Source organism: Besnoitia besnoiti, chromosome XI (genome assembly GCF_002563875.1).
Source record: "Besnoitia besnoiti strain Bb-Ger1 chromosome XI, whole genome shotgun sequence".
Lineage (NCBI taxonomy): Eukaryota > Apicomplexa > Conoidasida > Eucoccidiorida > Sarcocystidae > Besnoitia > Besnoitia besnoiti.
The window spans coordinates 2,177,667-2,194,870 of NC_042366.1; the positions used below are offsets into that span (position 1 = coordinate 2,177,667).

Here is a 17,204-nt window from a genome sequence, read left to right on the forward strand (position 1 = left end):
GAGAAGGCCCCTGAGACCCTCGCGTAGGCTCCGACCGCGGCCGCGGTGGGCCCCAGCGGCTCTCCAGGGCGGGACACCCCGCAAGGCCGCGCAAAAGAGTTGGAAAGATCTAAAAATCGTCCTCGTCGTCCAGCTCGATCTCTTGGACGCGTGCAGCCCCGTCTGCGCCACCACCCGAGATGCGCCGAAACACTCTCTCGAAATCTGAAAACAGCAGTCGGCCGTCGCCGTCTCGATCCGCCTCGCGTACCATCAAGTCGACGTCCTCGCTGCTGAGCGAGCTGCCGACAGCCTGTGCGGCGAGCGCCACGTCCGCCGCGGTGACGTAACCTGAGAAATAAAAACGCGCCTTGAGTCATCTGGTGAGGCGCCGGAGAGTGAGAGGGGAGCCACTCTGAGGCCGCAGACGCGAGCAAGGCGGCGACTCTCGAAATCCTGGAGCAACGGCCGGCACGACGGGAGGGAGAGTGACACGCGCCGACAGAGAAAGAGCGAGGAAGACACGCGGGGAAGGAGCCCGACTTGAGAGACGCCCAGTAAGAAGGCGCCGCGCGAGCGTGAACGCACCGAGACCACAGGCCCCGCCACGTACCTTTCTTTTCCACGTCGAAGAGCCGGAAAATTTCTCGCAGTTCCTCGCTCGTGCTGCGCTGCGGCCACGCGCCCACGCAGAGATGAAGAAATCCATCCAGATCTATCAACGGCGACGCAGCGGAAGCAGAGGAGGAAACGGGAGAGGCAGCCGACGGAGAGGCAGGCTGGGCGGACGCACGCGATGTCGCCGTGCTGAGAAATCGGTCAATCTGAAGGAAGACAGAAAGCACAGAGACGGAGAGAGGATGAAGGACGCCTGCGCGTGTAGGACAGCTGCGGGAGCAAAAGCTGTGGGGAGTGCTTCCGCCGCGTGCCTCCTCCTCACGCGCGCGTCTTCCGCTCAGCCGCCTCTCTCCCCGCCCGCTCGGCCTCCGCGTCGGGGTAGCCACTGCCGCTGTCCCATGAGCTGCACTCTATATTACCTTTCATAAGTTGCATTTAGGGTTTGGGGTCACTGTATGACACATCTTCTATCTACGTTTAAGTGGCTCTTCTAAGCCTGCTTCGCTCCTCTGCTTTTTCTGAGGAAAGAAAACTCTCGGGTTTTCTGGCGCCTCGCCGGGCGATGCCGCGCCCGGTCTCTCTGTACACTCCGTCGCTTCGCTGCTAAGGAGAGGCCTCAGCTTCCAGTCCGACGCAGAGATCGACAGACGGCGGCAGCGCTGCGCGTGGGAGCGGAGCGCCCGCAGGGCGCAAGACGCTTCTGCGTTGTCAACTGTGACCAAATGGGCAGAGAGATACGAGTTTCATTCGGGGCACAACGAGATGTTCGCCAGCGGACCTTCTCACCACTAAGTCGTCGCCGTTGACGCCGAGAGCTCTGCACGCTGCCTTCAGTTCGCGTCGGTCTAGGAATCCGTCGCGGTCGCCGTCGAAGAGCGCAAAGGCGCGCTGGATGTCGCGGCGCCGCTCTGAAGCCTCGGCGCCCGCGCCGCCGTCGCGCCTTCGCTCCTGCTGGCGCGGCGGCGGCAACGAAGACGAAGAGAGCGCGAGGGACGCAGCAAGCACCGGTTTCTGCGCGGAGGCCTCACGAGGCCCGCGCCGCCCGCGCACCTCCGCGGCCTCCGCCCCTCGAGTTGGCATGCCTCCGCCTCGCGGTCGCCTTCAGCAAGCACGCGCGAGAGCGGGTCGACACACTCGCAACGAGGCACCCGGAGAAAACGGCGCACGCAGAGGTGGAAATATAAACGATGCCGCGTAGGGTGGATGCTGACGAGACGCAGGCCCCCTGGAAGCAGAGAAGTTGGACAGCTTTGCCGGGAGGAACGCAGACAGGGGTGCACGGCGCGCCGCCGCGTCTCAGCTAGACGAACGAGGAAAGATTCAGCCTCTGCGGCGACGCGAAAGCATGCGGACCTCGCATAAGTGCCTGGGTGGAAGGATAGGGCTAAGGGCTGCGCTGATGTTGCAGAAGAAGAGGGAAAAAAATTCAGGCGCTACGAAGCTAAGCCCGCGAGAAGCAGAGCGAGGGCGGACTGATGGGGGACAAGGCCCGCAGGAAAAGAAAACCGGTAAGACGCGGCTACGACCGGGATATTTTCGACGCAAAAAGAGAAAAGGCGACTTCTTGAGGCGATGGACACGGAGTTGCTTCGATTCACGAGGTGGAAACCTGAGAAGCGGCGGCGATTGTGGACGCGATACGGTTGTCTCCTGAGTGCATGCGCCGAAGCGACTCGACAAAGTCGGGGAACGCCCACCGACTACCCTTACGCAGCAGCCAGAGGCACTGGAGAACCGAGAATGCACCAGAGGAGAAAAGAAGAAAGAAAAACAAGCCTCGAATGGGCGTGTTTCGGGTTGTTTTTCTTCGAAGGCTGCTTGTGCACGACTGCATGTTCTTCTGAACACGTAGAGAGATGCGATCGTGTGCGACCTTTTCTCGGCACGCCATGCGAGAGTTTTTCTTTCACGGGAGAGGATTCGCTCCGAATGAACGCGTTCGTGGCTCGTATCTCAGACGGGATTCTTTTCCGCGAAGGATGCCGCGGAGAGAATTGGAAAAGGGCGTCTCTTTCTGCTGATCGCGAGTCGAGCTCCAGTCCTCGCTCGCCAGTTGTCCGGCTGGGCGTGTCTCGTTCTTCGATTGCGAGGGAGTTCGCAGCGTCAGCAGCCTTCACGAATCGAAAAAAAGCTGCAAACTCTACTGCCCACAAGTCACAGAAGATCTCCCACTAATCCACGGCAGAAGGCTGCGAAGTCTCTCAAGGGCCGCGGAGAAAACGCGTTTTCCGCGGCACACAGCGGGCTGCTTGCCGTCTCGGTCTCGGCGGTTGTCTCTCAGGCGGACCAGGGCTGAAAGCGCGGCGGGACTCTTGTCGCTTTTCCGAATTTTCCGCGGAGGAAAACGCGACATGGTTTTGCGGCTGCGACCGAGGGGCCGCCCGCCGCGCAGCGCCGCGGAGAAAAGGAGACAGCAGAAGCGAGAGCCTGGAGCGCAGGAGTGTCTGCCTTTCAGGAGGCCCCCGCGGAGGCGGCAGCGTTCAGACGCGCAGTCGCAGTCTCCCTCCTTCGCCTCCGAGGCCTGCAGAGCGAGCGGCGGAGTGTATGCGAACCTGCAGGGTGGAGACGAGACGCGACCGGCGGAGTCGTCAGCAACGGCGTTGTGCGTTTCGCCTCTCTTTTTGCGGTCCTCCCGCAATTCCTCTTCCTTCTCTTCATCTCCCTCCTCTCCAGTATCCCCACGCGCGTCTCCTCGTGCCTCACTTGCTCGTCTGTCGCCGCCTTCCTCAGCTGTCGCGTCGGGTTCGGCCCCTGCGTCTGTGGAGGGTCTCTGTCGAGGCGCAGCATCGGTTTCTGTCTTCCAGTCGCCCTTTTCCTCGCTTGCCTTCCGCACCCGGCTGCCGTCGTGTTTTGCTGCTGCTCTGCTTGAGCGCGCCGCTGCAGCTCTCTCGCCTGCCGCGTCTGCTCCCTGGCGGCGTGCGCAGACGCGCGCCTTCGCGTCGGCTGTGGGTGAGCGGCCGCTGAGCGCTGGCGCCGCGGACTCGCTCAGTCTGCGCGGCAAGAAAGGCGACCCTGACGGGCGAAATCTCGGCGAAGCGACCTCGTCTGTCGGACTGGCGCCGGCTTCGGCGCCGCCCACGACGGCGTCGTCTCTGGGTGTTTCGACGCCCCCAGCAGGACTGGACGGCACCCCGCCGCCGGCGCTGGGCGATGACTTGGAGGAGGCCATCAGGCGGCTGTATCGCCTGCGAACCTCCGTCTTCGCCCGCGCCTCGTGCGCCGTGCGACGCCGCCCTCCTCTCGGCTGCGCGCCTTCGCAGCGCGAAGCGATCTTCGGCTGCCTGCTTCACCAGGCGCCGACACTCACGCAGCTCCTCGTGGAGTTGCGCACCGCGCTCCTCAAGGCAGAGCGCTGCCTTCTGTTTGGCGCAGCACGCCCTCCCGCTCCCCCCAGTCCTGCCTCTGTGCCTGCGCGCCCCTCGCCCGCGGCGGCTTCTTCTCCCCCCGACCCACATCCCACTGTCCCCGCTGCGGGCGCTTTTTCTGTTTCTTCATCTTCCTCCGCTGAGACCGCTCAACGTCCTCCTCTCGATTCGCCGCGTCAGCTGTCTTCTCGCCATCCTGGATGCGTTTCTGCTGCAGAGGGCGCACCTCCGGTCGGCGACTCCGCCGGCGCGTTGCATGTGGCGCGGCGGCAGCTGTGGTGCGACCTCGCGCGCGTGGCCTCCGTGCTCACGACGCTAGGCAAGTCGCTGCCTCTGCCGCCCTCCGCCGCCGCAGACGCCGGCGGCGAGCGATTCGCGCCGGCGGATCTGGAGCAGGCTCTCGACGAGCTCCTTGCGCGCCTCGCCCACGTGCTGCCTGCTGCGGCCGAGGCCGTGGCCGCAGAGGGGGACGGTGAGCGGCGCCCGTGCCGCGTGGATCAGGCGCGAAGCTCGAGCGAAGCAGCGGCTTCGTCTGTCCGCGGCGGCGCAGGGCTCGATGTGCCTTCGGCTGCGGCTGCGCCGAACCGCGGAGACGCCCTGGGCGCCGCTCCGCGGGTTCGAGCCCTGCATGACCTGACGCTCGCCTATGCGCAGCTCGTAACCTCCGTCCTTGCGGTGGCGTCTCGCGCGCCAGCTGTCGACGCGGACGCTTCGCTGGCTGCGGCCCTCCACGCCGTCGCCTGGTTCGCCCGCTTGCTGCCTTGCCCAACAGCGGCTGCTTCGCCCGCGGCGCAGCCTGCAGAGTTCCCGGCGGCTCCCTTGGCGCTTCTGCTCTCCCCCTGGGCACCCGGGGCGTCCGCGCGGCAGCTGCTTCCCTTGTTCTCCTCGGCGCCCATGGCGGGCGCCATCCAGGAGTTCTTGCAAGCGGCTCGCGCGGGGCTTCCGGCGCTTGTCGCCGCGGCACAGGCCTCCGTTCCGCGGCTGAGCGACGCGCGGCTCACAGATCTAGTCTGGGCGATCACGTCGCTCAAAGACTTCCTCTGCAGCAGCGGCGGCCGCGAGGGCCCCCAGCATTGCGCGTCGGCAGGCGCAGCGGCGGCCGGCCTCCACGAGCACGAGGCGTTCGTCAACGACCTCCCAGCAGCCAGCGCAGGCGCAAAGAGCTTGCAGGAGGCGCTCCCCGCGTCCTGTGCGGCTCTCGCGGCGCACGCCCCGGTCTCCGGCTTCTCCCCCGAGGCGTTCCTTCAGGCCGCCGCGCGCCGCTCAGCTGAGCTCGGAGAAAGCTCTGCGCCTGAGCGCACTGTCGCGCTGCTGAGGGCGGCGTGCGTCTTCTCTTCGTTCCCGCGCGCGCTGTTTGCGCGCTTCTCCGCCAGCATCTTGGATGCCGAGGCCGCGGAGAACCCGGCGCGCGTACAGAGCCTGCCGCTGGCGGCGCCTAGGGCTGCGGACGCTCCGCCGGCGACCCAGGAGTCCTCCGCGGCTCCTCATCTGCAGCGCTCGGCGGCCCCGCACTCCGGAGAGGAGCCGGTCCGCGGCGGTGGGCGCGGGCGTCTCCTCGAGGCCGCAGGACCCGCAGCGACCTCCGCGCTGCTCTGGGCCTACGCGCGTTTCCTCACTTCGGCGTCGCCCGGCTCGGCGGAACTTGCGCCTGAGGCCGCGAGGCTTCACCGCGCCGCGTTCTACGCCGCCCTCGGCTACGAGCTCGCGCAGCTGCGACGTCAGCCCTGGCGGCACCGAGACTGTGCGAAGGCGGCGGGGCTTTTGAGCCAGGCGTGGACTGCGCGGGCGGTTTGCTCGAGCTGCTGGGCTGCCAGTCGCGTGCTGGAAGTGACGCCTGCCTCTGAGGGCGTTTGGCGGCGTCTGGCGGCGACGTTCGTCCGGGAGGCTCTGGTCGCCTGCGTGCCGCCCTCGCGGGGCGCCCCCACCGGCGGCCTCGGGCTGGACTTCAAGCTCACAGGAGGGCCGTTTCTCGACTTGATGAATCTGCTGGAGGCGTGCTCGCGCTGCCGCGTAGTCTCGCTGCCACTTCTCGACTTCGTCGCGGAAGGCCTCGCCCGCCGAGAGGAGGCCCTGGGCTCTAGTGGGGCGAGACGGCGTGAGAGCGGCTTCGCGGATTGCCCGCCGCGCGCCGACGTTCAAGGAGTATACTCAGCCCGCGAGGTCTCTGCCGCCGTCGCGCTACTCGCAATGCTTTCGCGTCACTACTCCTTCGCGCTGGAGCACCGCGCGGAGGTCGTCCGGCGCAGGCAGCGCGCGCCGTGTCGAGAGCGAGGCGCGCGCGGCGCGAGCCTCGAGGCGACGGCGGAAGCTCGGCGTGGCGCGGACAGCGGCGTCGCGACGGCTGACGCGGCGGTCGCCAGGATCGACGAGGGGCGGAGGCGGCTCGTCCGCCTCCTCTTGGGGCATTTGCACGTCGTGAGAGGCAGCGACCTGCCCAACTTGCTCTGGGCTCTCGCCAGCTGCCGCCACCAGGATCGGATTTCCTCCGCCGCCGGCGCATGCGTGCGTCCGCGTTCCCACCTCCCGAGCGGAGCCGCCCACGGCGCCGCGCCGGCGTCCACGCACGTGCTCGAGGCGCGGCGCGATGACGCCGATGCGCGAGGGTCTGCTGAGGCGGATTCGAGTGCTTGCCGGGAGGAGACGCAGCTGCTGGGGCGGGTGCTGGTCAGGCTGCGCGACCAGCGCCGCGTGTACGCGCCGGCACACGTGTCGCGGCTGGTGTGGTCTCTGACACGGCCCGAACTCCTTCACGCAGCCGCCGCAGAGGGTGTCCCTCCGAGCGTCGTCGGCGGCCTCCTCGACGCGCTGTTGCTGTCTCTGCTGCCGCCCCCAGCGCCACACGCGTCGTCGCCCGCCGCCGCGTGGGCTGGCGAGCGGCAGGTGGGGCTCGTGGCGCGCGCCGGCCCTCTCCCTCGCGGGGGCGCAGCGGGAGGCGACGCGGACTGGGAGCCCGGTCGAGAGTCCGCGTCGCTTCCGCTTCTGTCGACGCTTGGGCTCGAGCGTCTGTGCAACGTGCTGGCGTCCTATCCCTCCTTCAGGGACGCGGAGTACGCGAGCGTGAAGGCCCGGTTTGTCAGCGAGGCAGTGGACGAGCTCCTGCGCCTCTTTTGTCTCGTCGCTGCGCGGCACGCAGCCGCCCAGGCGCGCGAGTCCTCCGCGGCGGCTCGCGACCGCGAGCCGCCGCTGCTCTTGGGGCACATCCGGTGCCCTGCGGTCCACCTGCCTGCGGCGTCGCCGGCGCTGCCGCAGCTGCTCGCGGAGGCCGCGAGACTCGAGACGCTCGCCGGCGTTGTCTGGGCTCTGCAGGCGGTGAACCGCCGGCACGCGCTCTTGGTGGCGCTCGTGATGCAGCAAGCGACCGGCGCCCTCCGCCGCCTCACCGAGCTGCAGTGGGCGGCCGCAGGCGGAGGTGGAGATGGCAGCGGGGGCGAAACGAGGCGCGAAGTGGGCTGTGTTTCGCCTTCTTCCGCGCCTGGCACGGAAGCTGCGGACCTGCCGCCTCCCCCCCCCGCGTGGAGTGTGTCGCGCCTCCTCATGACGTGTCTCGCCGCCTGCTCGAAGCTGCGCTGCGAGCTCGCCCCGGAGTTCTTCCACGCATGCGCGCGCTACATGGCCGGGCTGCGGGGCTTCGTCGCGCAGGCGCTACCGACGCATGCGGAGCCCGGAGGGGGGGGCGGGGGGGGAGCCGGCGCTGGCGCGCGAGGGGGAGAGCGGCCGCGCAGCGCAGACTTGCAGACTGCGCTGCAGGTGCAGGACATCCTGGCGGCGGAGGGCTGGTCGGTGTGGACGCTTGCCAACTTTCTCTCGGCCTCGACGGCCTGCGGAGGCACCGACCCTCGCGTCCTCGCGCCCGTCTCGAGCCTTCTCGCGCTCGCGCTCTTCGGGAGAGACGTGACGGCGTGTGCGGCGGAGGCCCGGAGCCGAGCGCAGCGCGACGCGGAGAGCGACGCAGCAGCCCGCGAGTCTTTCAGCCGGACTGAGCGGTGCGCCGCGGCGGCGGCGTGTGGATGCGAACCCGCAGACAGCGAGAGGGCTGAGGCAACTGAGGCAGCGGAGGCCGCCGGTTCCCGCGAGCCGCTTCTGCCCGTCCTCCTCGCTGCCCAGAGTTCAGACATTCCGCGCTCGATGGCGCTTCTGCTTGCCTCGTTGGCGCGCGCGCGCTGCGCCGCAGACAATCCACTCTTTCCGCTTTTGCTGCGCGTCGCGGCTGAGCTGACCGCGAAGGAGCTTGTCGCCGCTCAGGTCTGGACGGCCCGCGAGCGAGAGGAGCTCGCGGCGGGGCGCGCAGACGCCAAGCCTCTCCTGCTGCGGCTGACGCAGCTCGGCGAGCCCTCAATCGAGAGCTGTCTCTCTTCAACCTGGAGCTCAAGTGTCTACTCGAGTTTCCTCGACTTTGTCGTCGCGTCCGCCGGGACGGAGGAGGAGGCCGCGGCGGCGCGAAGGGGGGGTGCTTCGGCGCCCTTCTCTGCGGCGCCGCCAGCGCCGGGCTCTCGCGGCGCGTCCCCCGGCTCGCCTCCTCCCTGTCTGCTGGCCGCGCATGCGCACCTGTTGACCGGGGAGCACAGCCCCACGCCGTCGCTGCCTGCCTCGCTCGCGGCGCTGGAGCGTGCCTGCGTCTCTGCAGCCGCGTCTCTGGGGGTCGCGCCGTTCATTCTCGAGGTCTGGCGCGTCCTGGGGCCGCTCGCGACAGTCCCGCTGCAGTCGGCGCTCCAGCGGCGCGCGCGCTGCGCGTTAGAGTCGCTCCTCGACACCTCGCAGGTCGACGTGTTTGAGGAGACGCTTCTACCGCCCCCGCTGACTGCTTTCGTGGACATTCTCCTCGTCCACCGAGCGTCGCAGCGTGCGCTGGTCGTCGAGATCGAAGGACCGAGCCACTTTTCCTGCTGCGTGCGGGCTCCCAGACCCGCACCGGGGCAGCCCTCCACCACCGGCGCCCTAGGGCGCCGCGAGGCTCCTGGGGGCGGCGCGCCGACCGGCGCAGCTGCGGATCGTGTTGAGGCTCTCGAGGGCGGTGCGGCCTGGACGACGAAGGAGATCTACTTGTCGGCACCGGGCGGCGAGCTCTCAGCCCCCGTTGCGTACTCGTATGACGCGAAGACGCGGCAGAAGCGCGCGCGGTTGCATGCGGCGGGCGTCGCCTGTCTTTATCTGCCGTTCTACGCCTTTCCGCCCTGGCAAAGCTCGTCGGCGCTGCTTTCTTTCCTGCGCGCGGCTCTCCCGCCGGAGTGGCTGAGGCAAGCGGGAAGCGCCCCGGCGTTGGCGCCGCGGGTCACCGGGGGCACCAGCCCCGCGGAGAAGCCCCGGGAGGCGACGTGGATGCAGCGCACCCCTGGGTATCGCGTGGCCGCGCGCCCGTTGGGCGGTCTGCGGCTCGAGACGCTCCTTTGCCGCGCAGAGGGCGGAGGGTCACGCGCCTCAGTTGGGGCGTCAGGGGTGGCTGAGAGCCTGGCAAACTCGGGCAGGGGGACCCTCGCCGGTAAGGCGCCTCTAGATGCGCAGCGCGTTCGAGGCAGGAACTTCACTCCCTCCTTGCGGCAGTCGCTTCCTCCGCTCGGGGCTTGCCTCGAGGCGAGCGGGGGCGCGCGCCCTGCGGCGCCTTTCTGGAGGCGCTTCAGCGCACTCGCGCGCGTGTCCTCAACGACAGAGTCAGCCACCTGCGGAGTGAAAGCCAGTCGGCGCTCAGCAGTAGCCGATGATGCAGAGGAGGCAGGCGCGGACACCGTGCGAAGCGCTCCGAGCCACAGCGCCGGCTGGCGTGACGACGCAGGCGAAGGCTCTTCTGGGGCTTCGTCCAGCTCAGCCGCGCCCTCCCACGTCGCGGACTCGCCGCCAGCGTGTCTTCCTGCAGAGTCTCCGCTGCCGTGGTGGCTGGGCGAGGAGGCGGAGCGGCGCGCGCGAGCGAGTCTCGCCGCAGGCAGCCTGCCGCGCCTCGCCTTCGCCGAAGAGGGAGCCGTGGAGGACAGGGGCGACGCGGGCGCCAGGTGGTCGGGCGCGGCTGTCTGCAGTGCGAGCCTCCGGCTGAGTCCTGCTGACGAGGAGTTCCTTCTGCAGCAGGCCACGCGCTCCTTCCGCTCTCCAGCGCGGGAACGGAGGGCGCGCGCGGCCGCTCGCGCGCGCGAAGCAGCCTCCCCAGGCAGTTCTGCGGCAGCGACTTCCGCCCTACCCGAAGAGAGCGCCGGTGGAGAGCCCACCAGCGAGGCCGGCGAAGATCATCTTCTCGAGCTCCCTCCGCTGGATAAGTCCCTTCTCCCGCGCGCCCTCGCTTTTCAGAAGCGACTGGAGGCCCTGTTTGCGAGCCCCCGGCGGTTCTCCCTTCACCTGCAGTGGCTGCATGCGCTCGCGACTGAGCGGCAGCTCCACTTGGAGCGGCTCGGGTATCCGCAGCCGCAGCTTCAGCTGCATCCGCGCGCACGCGCTGGCGGCGACGGCGAAGACGAAGACGAGGGCGCGCGGGCAGCTCCCCCGGCTGGCGCGCGTCCCGGCGAGCCGCACGCATGGTCGCAAGCCTCGCGCCCGTTTTTTCTCCTCACGCATCAACCTATGATTTACGTCGTTCTCTCTGTGGCTGACCCGCGTCTGTGGCTTTGGGCGGCCTGTCCGCCAAACCAGGCGCCCGCCTTCCACTTCCTGCATCTGCTGGACGAGGCTGCGGCTCCTCTCGACTTGGCGCCGCGCCCGCCAGCCACGAAGTCGCCGCGGGAGGCGACGTCCGCGGCGAGGGAGCGGCGGGAGACACTCGAGCCGCAGTTTGTTGCGGACTGTCGCTTCGAGGGCTTTGTGGTTGGGCAGACACTCCACTCGGGTCGCTACGGGCACCAGCGCGTCGCGCAGCTGCTGGCTAAGTGGCGAAGGGAGCAGGGCGCGCGCGGCGAGAGCCTCGTGCTGTATCCGCTTGAGCGGCTGCCGTGTGAGCACCGGCGCGCGCCGTTCCACGCCCTCGCAGAGGACAGGCTGCAGGTCTGGAAGCAGCTGCTCACGCCGACCACCCTCGGGGCGACCCGCGGCGGCGGGATGACGAGGGCGGAGCGCACAAAACAGGGCTCAGGGCTCGCGCGGCTGCTGCTCCCGCCGCCGCGCCGGCCGCAGAGCTGGGAAGAGCCCGAAGACGGCGAGTCTGCGGCGCCGGGCGAGTGAGCAGCCCCCGCACGTGCACTGGACTGCTTTTTATCTCCCGTCGCTCGGGCTGACTGTTTAACGCACGAGGAGACTGACACTCCTCCAAGAGGCTGTGCTGTGCCCGCTGCTCTAGGCGCTGCCGCGTGGAGTCGCGTCGGAAGCGCCGCAAGGTTCCACAGGTCAACGGGTACTCCGCTACTTCGTGCGATATTCTGAGCGCGCAGACAAGCTGGCGTGCCTAGCTGTTCGCGCGGCAACGAAGAAAACGCCGCGCGAGCCGACGCTGCGGCTTTGCTAGGCTGCAACTCTGGAGGCGTGGAGCGGGGCTGCTTTCTGCTGAAGGGGAACGGCCTCTAGGGACTCTGAGGGAGGCTCCAGGCCTGCGGTCGCGCACACGCGCGCAGAGGGCACATGCGGGTCAGTGAATGGGCGGGCCTTCCACGCACATCTATTCGACAACTTCGGATCTCTGCGGAATCAGGATGCCTCAAAAATTGAGACAGAAAAGAGATGAGCTAGTCACAAAGCAGCGCGTCTCCTGCGTTGTTCTGTGGTGGCGATCTTCGGTGTTGTGTGGACTTTGCGTCTCTTCCTCGAGCGCGTTTCGACCCGTGTTTCTGGAGTTGAATAACGAGTTATTACATAACAAATCAGCCGCAGATGCAATGGCTGAAACAAACAGCGAAGTCCAAAATTGCGTCGTCCTGGACGAGGCATCCACCGGTCACAAAAGGGGCCTGCATGTTTTAGCATTTCTTTAGCGCTACATGCCAGACTGTCGCACTCGGAAAGGCTTCCGGTTTCAAGACGAGACACCCCACGCAGAAGCAAATACAGGGGGAAGCGCAGGGCGCGGTAGCGTAGAGTCCATACGACAGCGCGCAAGGAAGGAATGCGGAAAACAGACTCATAGCCAGCAGATTCTAGGAGAGCGAGAAACGAAACAAATCGAGACAAGCGAAGAGACCGCGACAGCTGGGCAGCTTCGAGCGGCGCTCCTGCGTCGACAACTCAGTTGCTCTTCTGCTCCATTGCAGCCTTGATTTTATTTTTGAGGAACTTGGCTTGGTTTCCGTTGATGAAGATCAGCTGCCCGCCTACGCGCGCTCGCACACAATCCTCCAGTCGCAATCAAAAGTGCCTAGGCGCCGGAGGTCCGCAGGCGGCGGGCCGATGCCATGTAAGTTGGATGCCGGGAGCAGTGCAGATCCTCGAATCTCGAGCCAAGGAATGCGCGGACTCGGTATGATGTCTATGTTCACCGCTGAGTCGCGTGACCATGCCGCGGCTCCTCCTGATTCTAGGCTCTGAGGTCCATACACCTGATAGGCGGCCCCTCTGCAGCGGAAAAGCAGCGCCTGGTGTGTAGCAACAGCGCTGTGACGTGCGAGACGTCCGAAGTCCCGAAGAGCAGTCTCCACGCTACTTGCTGTCGGCGCAAGGGCAACTGGAGCACTATGCGTGAAAGAGGAGACAGAGTTTCCGCGAGGGCGGTTAAAAATCGAAAAAAAACGTTTGCATCCAACAGCGTTCGAGGCATCATCGCAAGGGAGTTCCCTCGACGAGCACGGCGAACCGTCGCCGTCACAAAGGCGCGGTCGGCAAGCAGCATTAAACCGGGACCTACCTGGAAGAAGAAAGTGCAGGACGAGGAGAATGATATCTGGGTGACTCAGCAGCTGAGCAGACAGGGCAGGCATGCCAGGGACTGTGCAGCAGCGAGACGCGGACGCGATGCGGAGGGCGCGACCCCCTTTCTCCTCTCGTCTCGATGCTTCACTCTCAGCCGACACGAGGAGAGGAGGAGCCCCCGCCGCATCCGCCACGACGAGTGCGGGGCGCCTGAAAGCGAAACCGTGTCGCTAGTTCGCTCTGAGGGAACCCAGCCGCGGAGGCCAGAGACGCGCCGGCAGCTTCACGAAAACTGACGCGACAGCTGTTCGTTCCTCGAGCCCCAGGTGCTCCCACAGACGCGGCGAGGGTGGACGGAAGCTGACAAGTCGTGAATACATGCTCGGTTGTGTCAGGCATATTTCAGGGTGGATGACAAGCTGACACGGGGCCGCTGGGCCGCCGGCGCACCGCGGTCACGGCTGAACGCTGGAAACTCGCGCCAGGAGGGGGGCGGGGGGGGGAGTGAGCGCGCATCTTTCTGTAGGCGCAGCGACATATGTCTGGCGGTGCGGACACGAGCGAGGCTTACCTGCTGAGCGAAGGACCCCTGCGTGGAGGCGACCTTATCGCTGGCGAAACTGTCCGCGAGGCAGTGAATGAACAGGGTGAGGAAGTTCGCGCCCAAGAGGACGTTGTCAAGCGCAGTGCAAATCAACGCGTAGCTGATGCTGCCGCAGCCCACGCACCACACACAGCGCGCCAGGCCGAGACGCCATCGCTGAGCTTCGCAGTGAGGACTAGCGCAGCAGGCCGTATTGCCACGAGCTGGGCGAGTCTGCCTAGCGAAAGACTGCCCGCCCCGGTTGGCATCTGTTGTCGCTGCTCGGCTAGGTGTATGGCGCTCTGCTCCATCCTGTTCTTCGTCTGCTGAGGCGTCCACTTCGCCCCTGCCTCGATCTGTCTCTCCAGCCTTGACTCCGCCTAGGTCCACGTTCAAACTGCGTCCTCCCCCCCCCTGCTCCCACCCTCACCCCCCAGGCAGGCGAGAAATTCCACGCTCTGGCCTCGCAGAGATGTTTCGATGCGTTGCTGCCCTTGGCGCCGCCCGTCCCCCCCCCCCCCTCCCCTCCCTCCCAAGGGGATGCGCTCTCACTCACCTTTCCACGTGCTTCCAGACGACGACCTTGGGTGCAGCAAACAGCGAGGCTTGTTGAAGCAGAAAAACGCCTTCCATGACCTCCGCCGCCGCAGCACTGGCAGCTGCGCGTCGCTTCGCCGCAGCCTCTGCTTCGGCGCCCGCGGCACCTCCACTCGCTGTTTCTCGGTCCTTCTCGTTGCCCGCCGTCGCAGCGCGGCCAGCGTTCGAGGCTCGGAAAGCCCTGCCCAGACGCAGCCGACCCACGCAGTGAACGCGTTTGCGGCGTCAGATCCACTTCAAAAAGACAGTAAGAGAAAGAGCGAGAGCGAGGGAGCAGGACAGCCCGAGGCGAACGCCGGGACGCGAGCACTCTGAGGCACCAGAGGCACCTTCACGGTTCTTCTGATGGCCTCCCCAGTGATTCCGACCTTGGATTTCAGCCGCGCGTTTAGAGGAAACGAACTGCGACGACACGCCAGTGCGGGGTGTGAGTACGTCGCTACGCGTGCGCGCATATACACAGATGCATAGTTGAGCGCACGCGAAACTCACACGAGTCTCGGTGCCTGCAAGGCCCTGTCCTGCTCTATCGCTCACCGGTTTCCAGTGGCCGCCGCTCCGACAGCTCCTCCGCCTCCGCCGCCGAACGACGACTCACTCTCTCCCGGCTTCCCAGCTGCCCCTGGGGCTTCGTTAGCCGGGCTGCGGCAAGCAGCGTCGGCGCCTGAGCGAGCCCCTGGAGCGCCCGCCCCCGCCGCCTTCTTCCTCTCGTAGCGGCTGAACGAGAACGAGGCACCAGCCGACGCTGCGGCGCCCGTCGGCGAGGAGGGCGAGGGCGCGCAGGCCAGAATAACGTCGCGGGCGCACTGAACTTGGAAGAGACGGTCTTCAACGACACGCCGCATGACTGCCTGAGACACGAAGCCGACACGCAACAAATGCGGTCCAGAACACTCTGGATGCGCTGCACACCCAGCATGCTGTCGGCCACGCTGTCATTACTGCACCCAGACACAGCCCGATTGTCTAGCTCCTGTCGTGTAGGCGGACGAGGGGGCGGGAATGGGGGGGGGGGGGGGGGGGGGGGGGGGGGGGGGGGGGCGGGGGGCGGGTGTAGACGCCGCTCTTGCTCCTGCCATCAAAACCTGATGCATCCTGATAGTCGCCGCCATCCTGTCAGTGAGGGACCCTCCCCCCGCGGAGGGGGACGAAATCTCGCCAGACGCGTACCTGCTCGCGGTTTTGCATTTGGTCGTCGTTGCCCTCCGGAGTGAAGAAGGACGAGAAAAGCGGGACCGACCCCTGGGCCGTGAAAATCACGATTCCATACACCATCGTGCATCTCCGCCTGGGGGCAGCTTCAGAAATTTACGGAAAGCTCCTAGAAGTTCAACAGGAAACTTGCGCCATGGAGTGAGCGGCTGCCCTCCGACTACACCCCTGGCAAACGGCACGACGTGGCTGTTGGCGGTTCACGAGCTCGCAAGTTTCGCTGGCTAACAGCCATGTTGGTGCGTGGAAGTCCGACGTATGTCAAGTGAGGCTCCTTTTGAGATACCCATCTTCACAAGTATGCTGCAAGCAGCTTCTTCCAGCTAGCGTCAACCGTTTGTGAGCATACAGACAGGACTTAAGTCAGCCACGGAGTCCGCCGCCAGCACACACATGTCAGTAGTGAGAGGCGAGACAAAGTCAGTCGTAGATGGCTGGGCGGAAGAAATGCTTCCTGGTAGTCTCATCACGGATTAAGGCAGCAGTCTGCAGAGCGAAAAACGAGACACGTTTGAACACTCTTTCGCATGTCGTCCTCGTCGCGACTGCAGCTGCGAGAAACCCACGCGGACAAAAGGTGACCTCGGGGGGCTGGAGGCGATGGAAATAAGGCATCAGTCAACAAAAGGGCAGCGAAATACAAGAGAGGTCAGGGCGCATAAGGTCCTTCAAGTGGATAGTTGGAAAGGAGCTAAGAACGCAAAAAACACCAGTTTCTTGCCGACTTGCAGGTAAGTTGTGTGCGAAAAGAAGCACGACGGGTCCACCCGAGCATCGGTCAACCCCACGGCTGCCCAGGACATCAGTTCCCCCCCTTTGCAGTGGAGTAGAGACTGGCACACTTCGTTGGGTTTCCTTCAACAGGCCAAATTCTGGGTTTTTGAGAAAACAAGTGACGTAGCAAAAGTTTTCCCCGAAGCCATCGAGCCCCGTCTACTTTTCTCTGCCGGCACAGCAGCCGGGCGCCGCGACAAACCCGCTCAAGTCGGGTTAGCGCGAGTGCAACATGTGGACGGAATTTTATCGGTACCAGGAATAAGAAAATGACTGGAGGAGATGGAGATCACACGGAGAACGCGGAATAGGGGGGAACCGAAAAGGTAGGGGCTCCTGCTACATGTTACCTTCCCGCTCGATGTCCGGAGGCAGCGCCGGCAGAGCTGCAGACCAGGAGGGCATCCGAGCAGTTCACTTCCCGCGAGGCTAACGTGCGACGCCCTCACAAACTGTGCTTTGCCAGCGCTAGAGAAGACCGCTGCCTCCCTCTTGCCTGCCGCGTGTGCACGTAGTGTGTAAACTAGTTCTGAGACAGACTCACTTCAGAATGAAAACAGTGAGGGACGAACAAGCGCCAGGGGGGCGGACGCGACAGTCCAGGCGAGCATCTTGGGAGAGGCCTGAGTCACGCGAAGGGAGTCCTGTCTTGCCAGTTCTTGTTCCCTTATGCTCACCCCGAGGCTTATGGTACTTTGAGATAATTCTACGGGCGAGAAGGAAGCGTGTGTGAAAGAAAAGGGATATTGAGCCGGGAAGGTTGCATCTACAATATATAACTGATAGCCTCCACTTAGATGCACAGGTGGACACAGTCAATTCTTGTGCGGTATTCGCCTCTTTGATGGACATGCTGCCGCCAATATACAGTCATCCAAGATATATTTATCTACCGCCGATTCGGTCTGATGTGCTGTGTAGTGCTGCTGGCTAGCGGGCTAGAGTTTTACCCGGATGGATCGGGGACCCGCGGACACGTTCACAAAACTGCTGGAAGCATGGCAGACCGTCGTTCGTATACGAACGCATGCTAAGGCACGTTGTTCATGCGGGAGTCGCTCAAGGTACCTATACGGCGTCGCCATTGGGGATCATACTCCAACATGTTGCCGTTGGCTGCGATCATACTCGCGAATTGTTGAGTCGACTGTGTAGCGCTGAGACTCTAGCTGAGAAGAATCACTTTAGCCACAGCAAGAGGGAGCAGCATCTGCTACCGTTATTACGCAAACACGATTAAAAGAGCACATGCTGCAGCACGCGACACCGACTTCCGTGCACTGGTTAAAGAACCCTTCAACGGTAGTGCCTTGCAACAGCTTCGGTTC

The 17,204-nt window shown here is 65.5% G+C and overlaps 3 protein-coding genes across 3 annotated transcripts; 1 reads left to right on the forward strand and 2 right to left on the reverse strand.

Moving 5' to 3' along the window:
- Window positions 1–109: 109 nt before the first annotated feature.
- On the reverse strand, window positions 110–1,677 carry BESB_021870 (EF hand domain-containing protein; the record flags this gene model as incomplete). The annotated part of the gene is made up of 3 exons (XM_029360896.1): window positions 110–330; window positions 593–803; window positions 1,384–1,677. The coding sequence occupies 3 exons, from the start codon at window positions 1,675–1,677 to the stop codon at window positions 110–112; spliced, it is 726 nt and encodes a 241-aa protein (XP_029216255.1).
- Window positions 1,678–2,948: 1,271 nt separating this feature from the next.
- BESB_021880 (uncharacterized protein) lies at window positions 2,949–11,435 on the forward strand (the record flags this gene model as incomplete). Its single annotated transcript, XM_029360897.1, has 2 exons — window positions 2,949–11,092; window positions 11,303–11,435. 2 exons carry the CDS (start codon window positions 2,949–2,951, stop codon window positions 11,433–11,435), a joined length of 8,277 nt encoding a protein of 2,758 aa, XP_029216256.1.
- A 654-nt stretch (window positions 11,436–12,089) lies between these two features.
- On the reverse strand, window positions 12,090–15,165 carry BESB_021890 (uncharacterized protein; the record flags this gene model as incomplete). The annotated part of the gene is made up of 6 exons (XM_029360898.1): window positions 12,090–12,175; window positions 12,706–12,757; window positions 13,282–13,420; window positions 13,850–14,071; window positions 14,428–14,741; window positions 15,061–15,165. 6 exons carry the CDS (start codon window positions 15,163–15,165, stop codon window positions 12,090–12,092), a joined length of 918 nt encoding a protein of 305 aa, XP_029216257.1.
- Window positions 15,166–17,204: the final 2,039 nt, after the last annotated feature.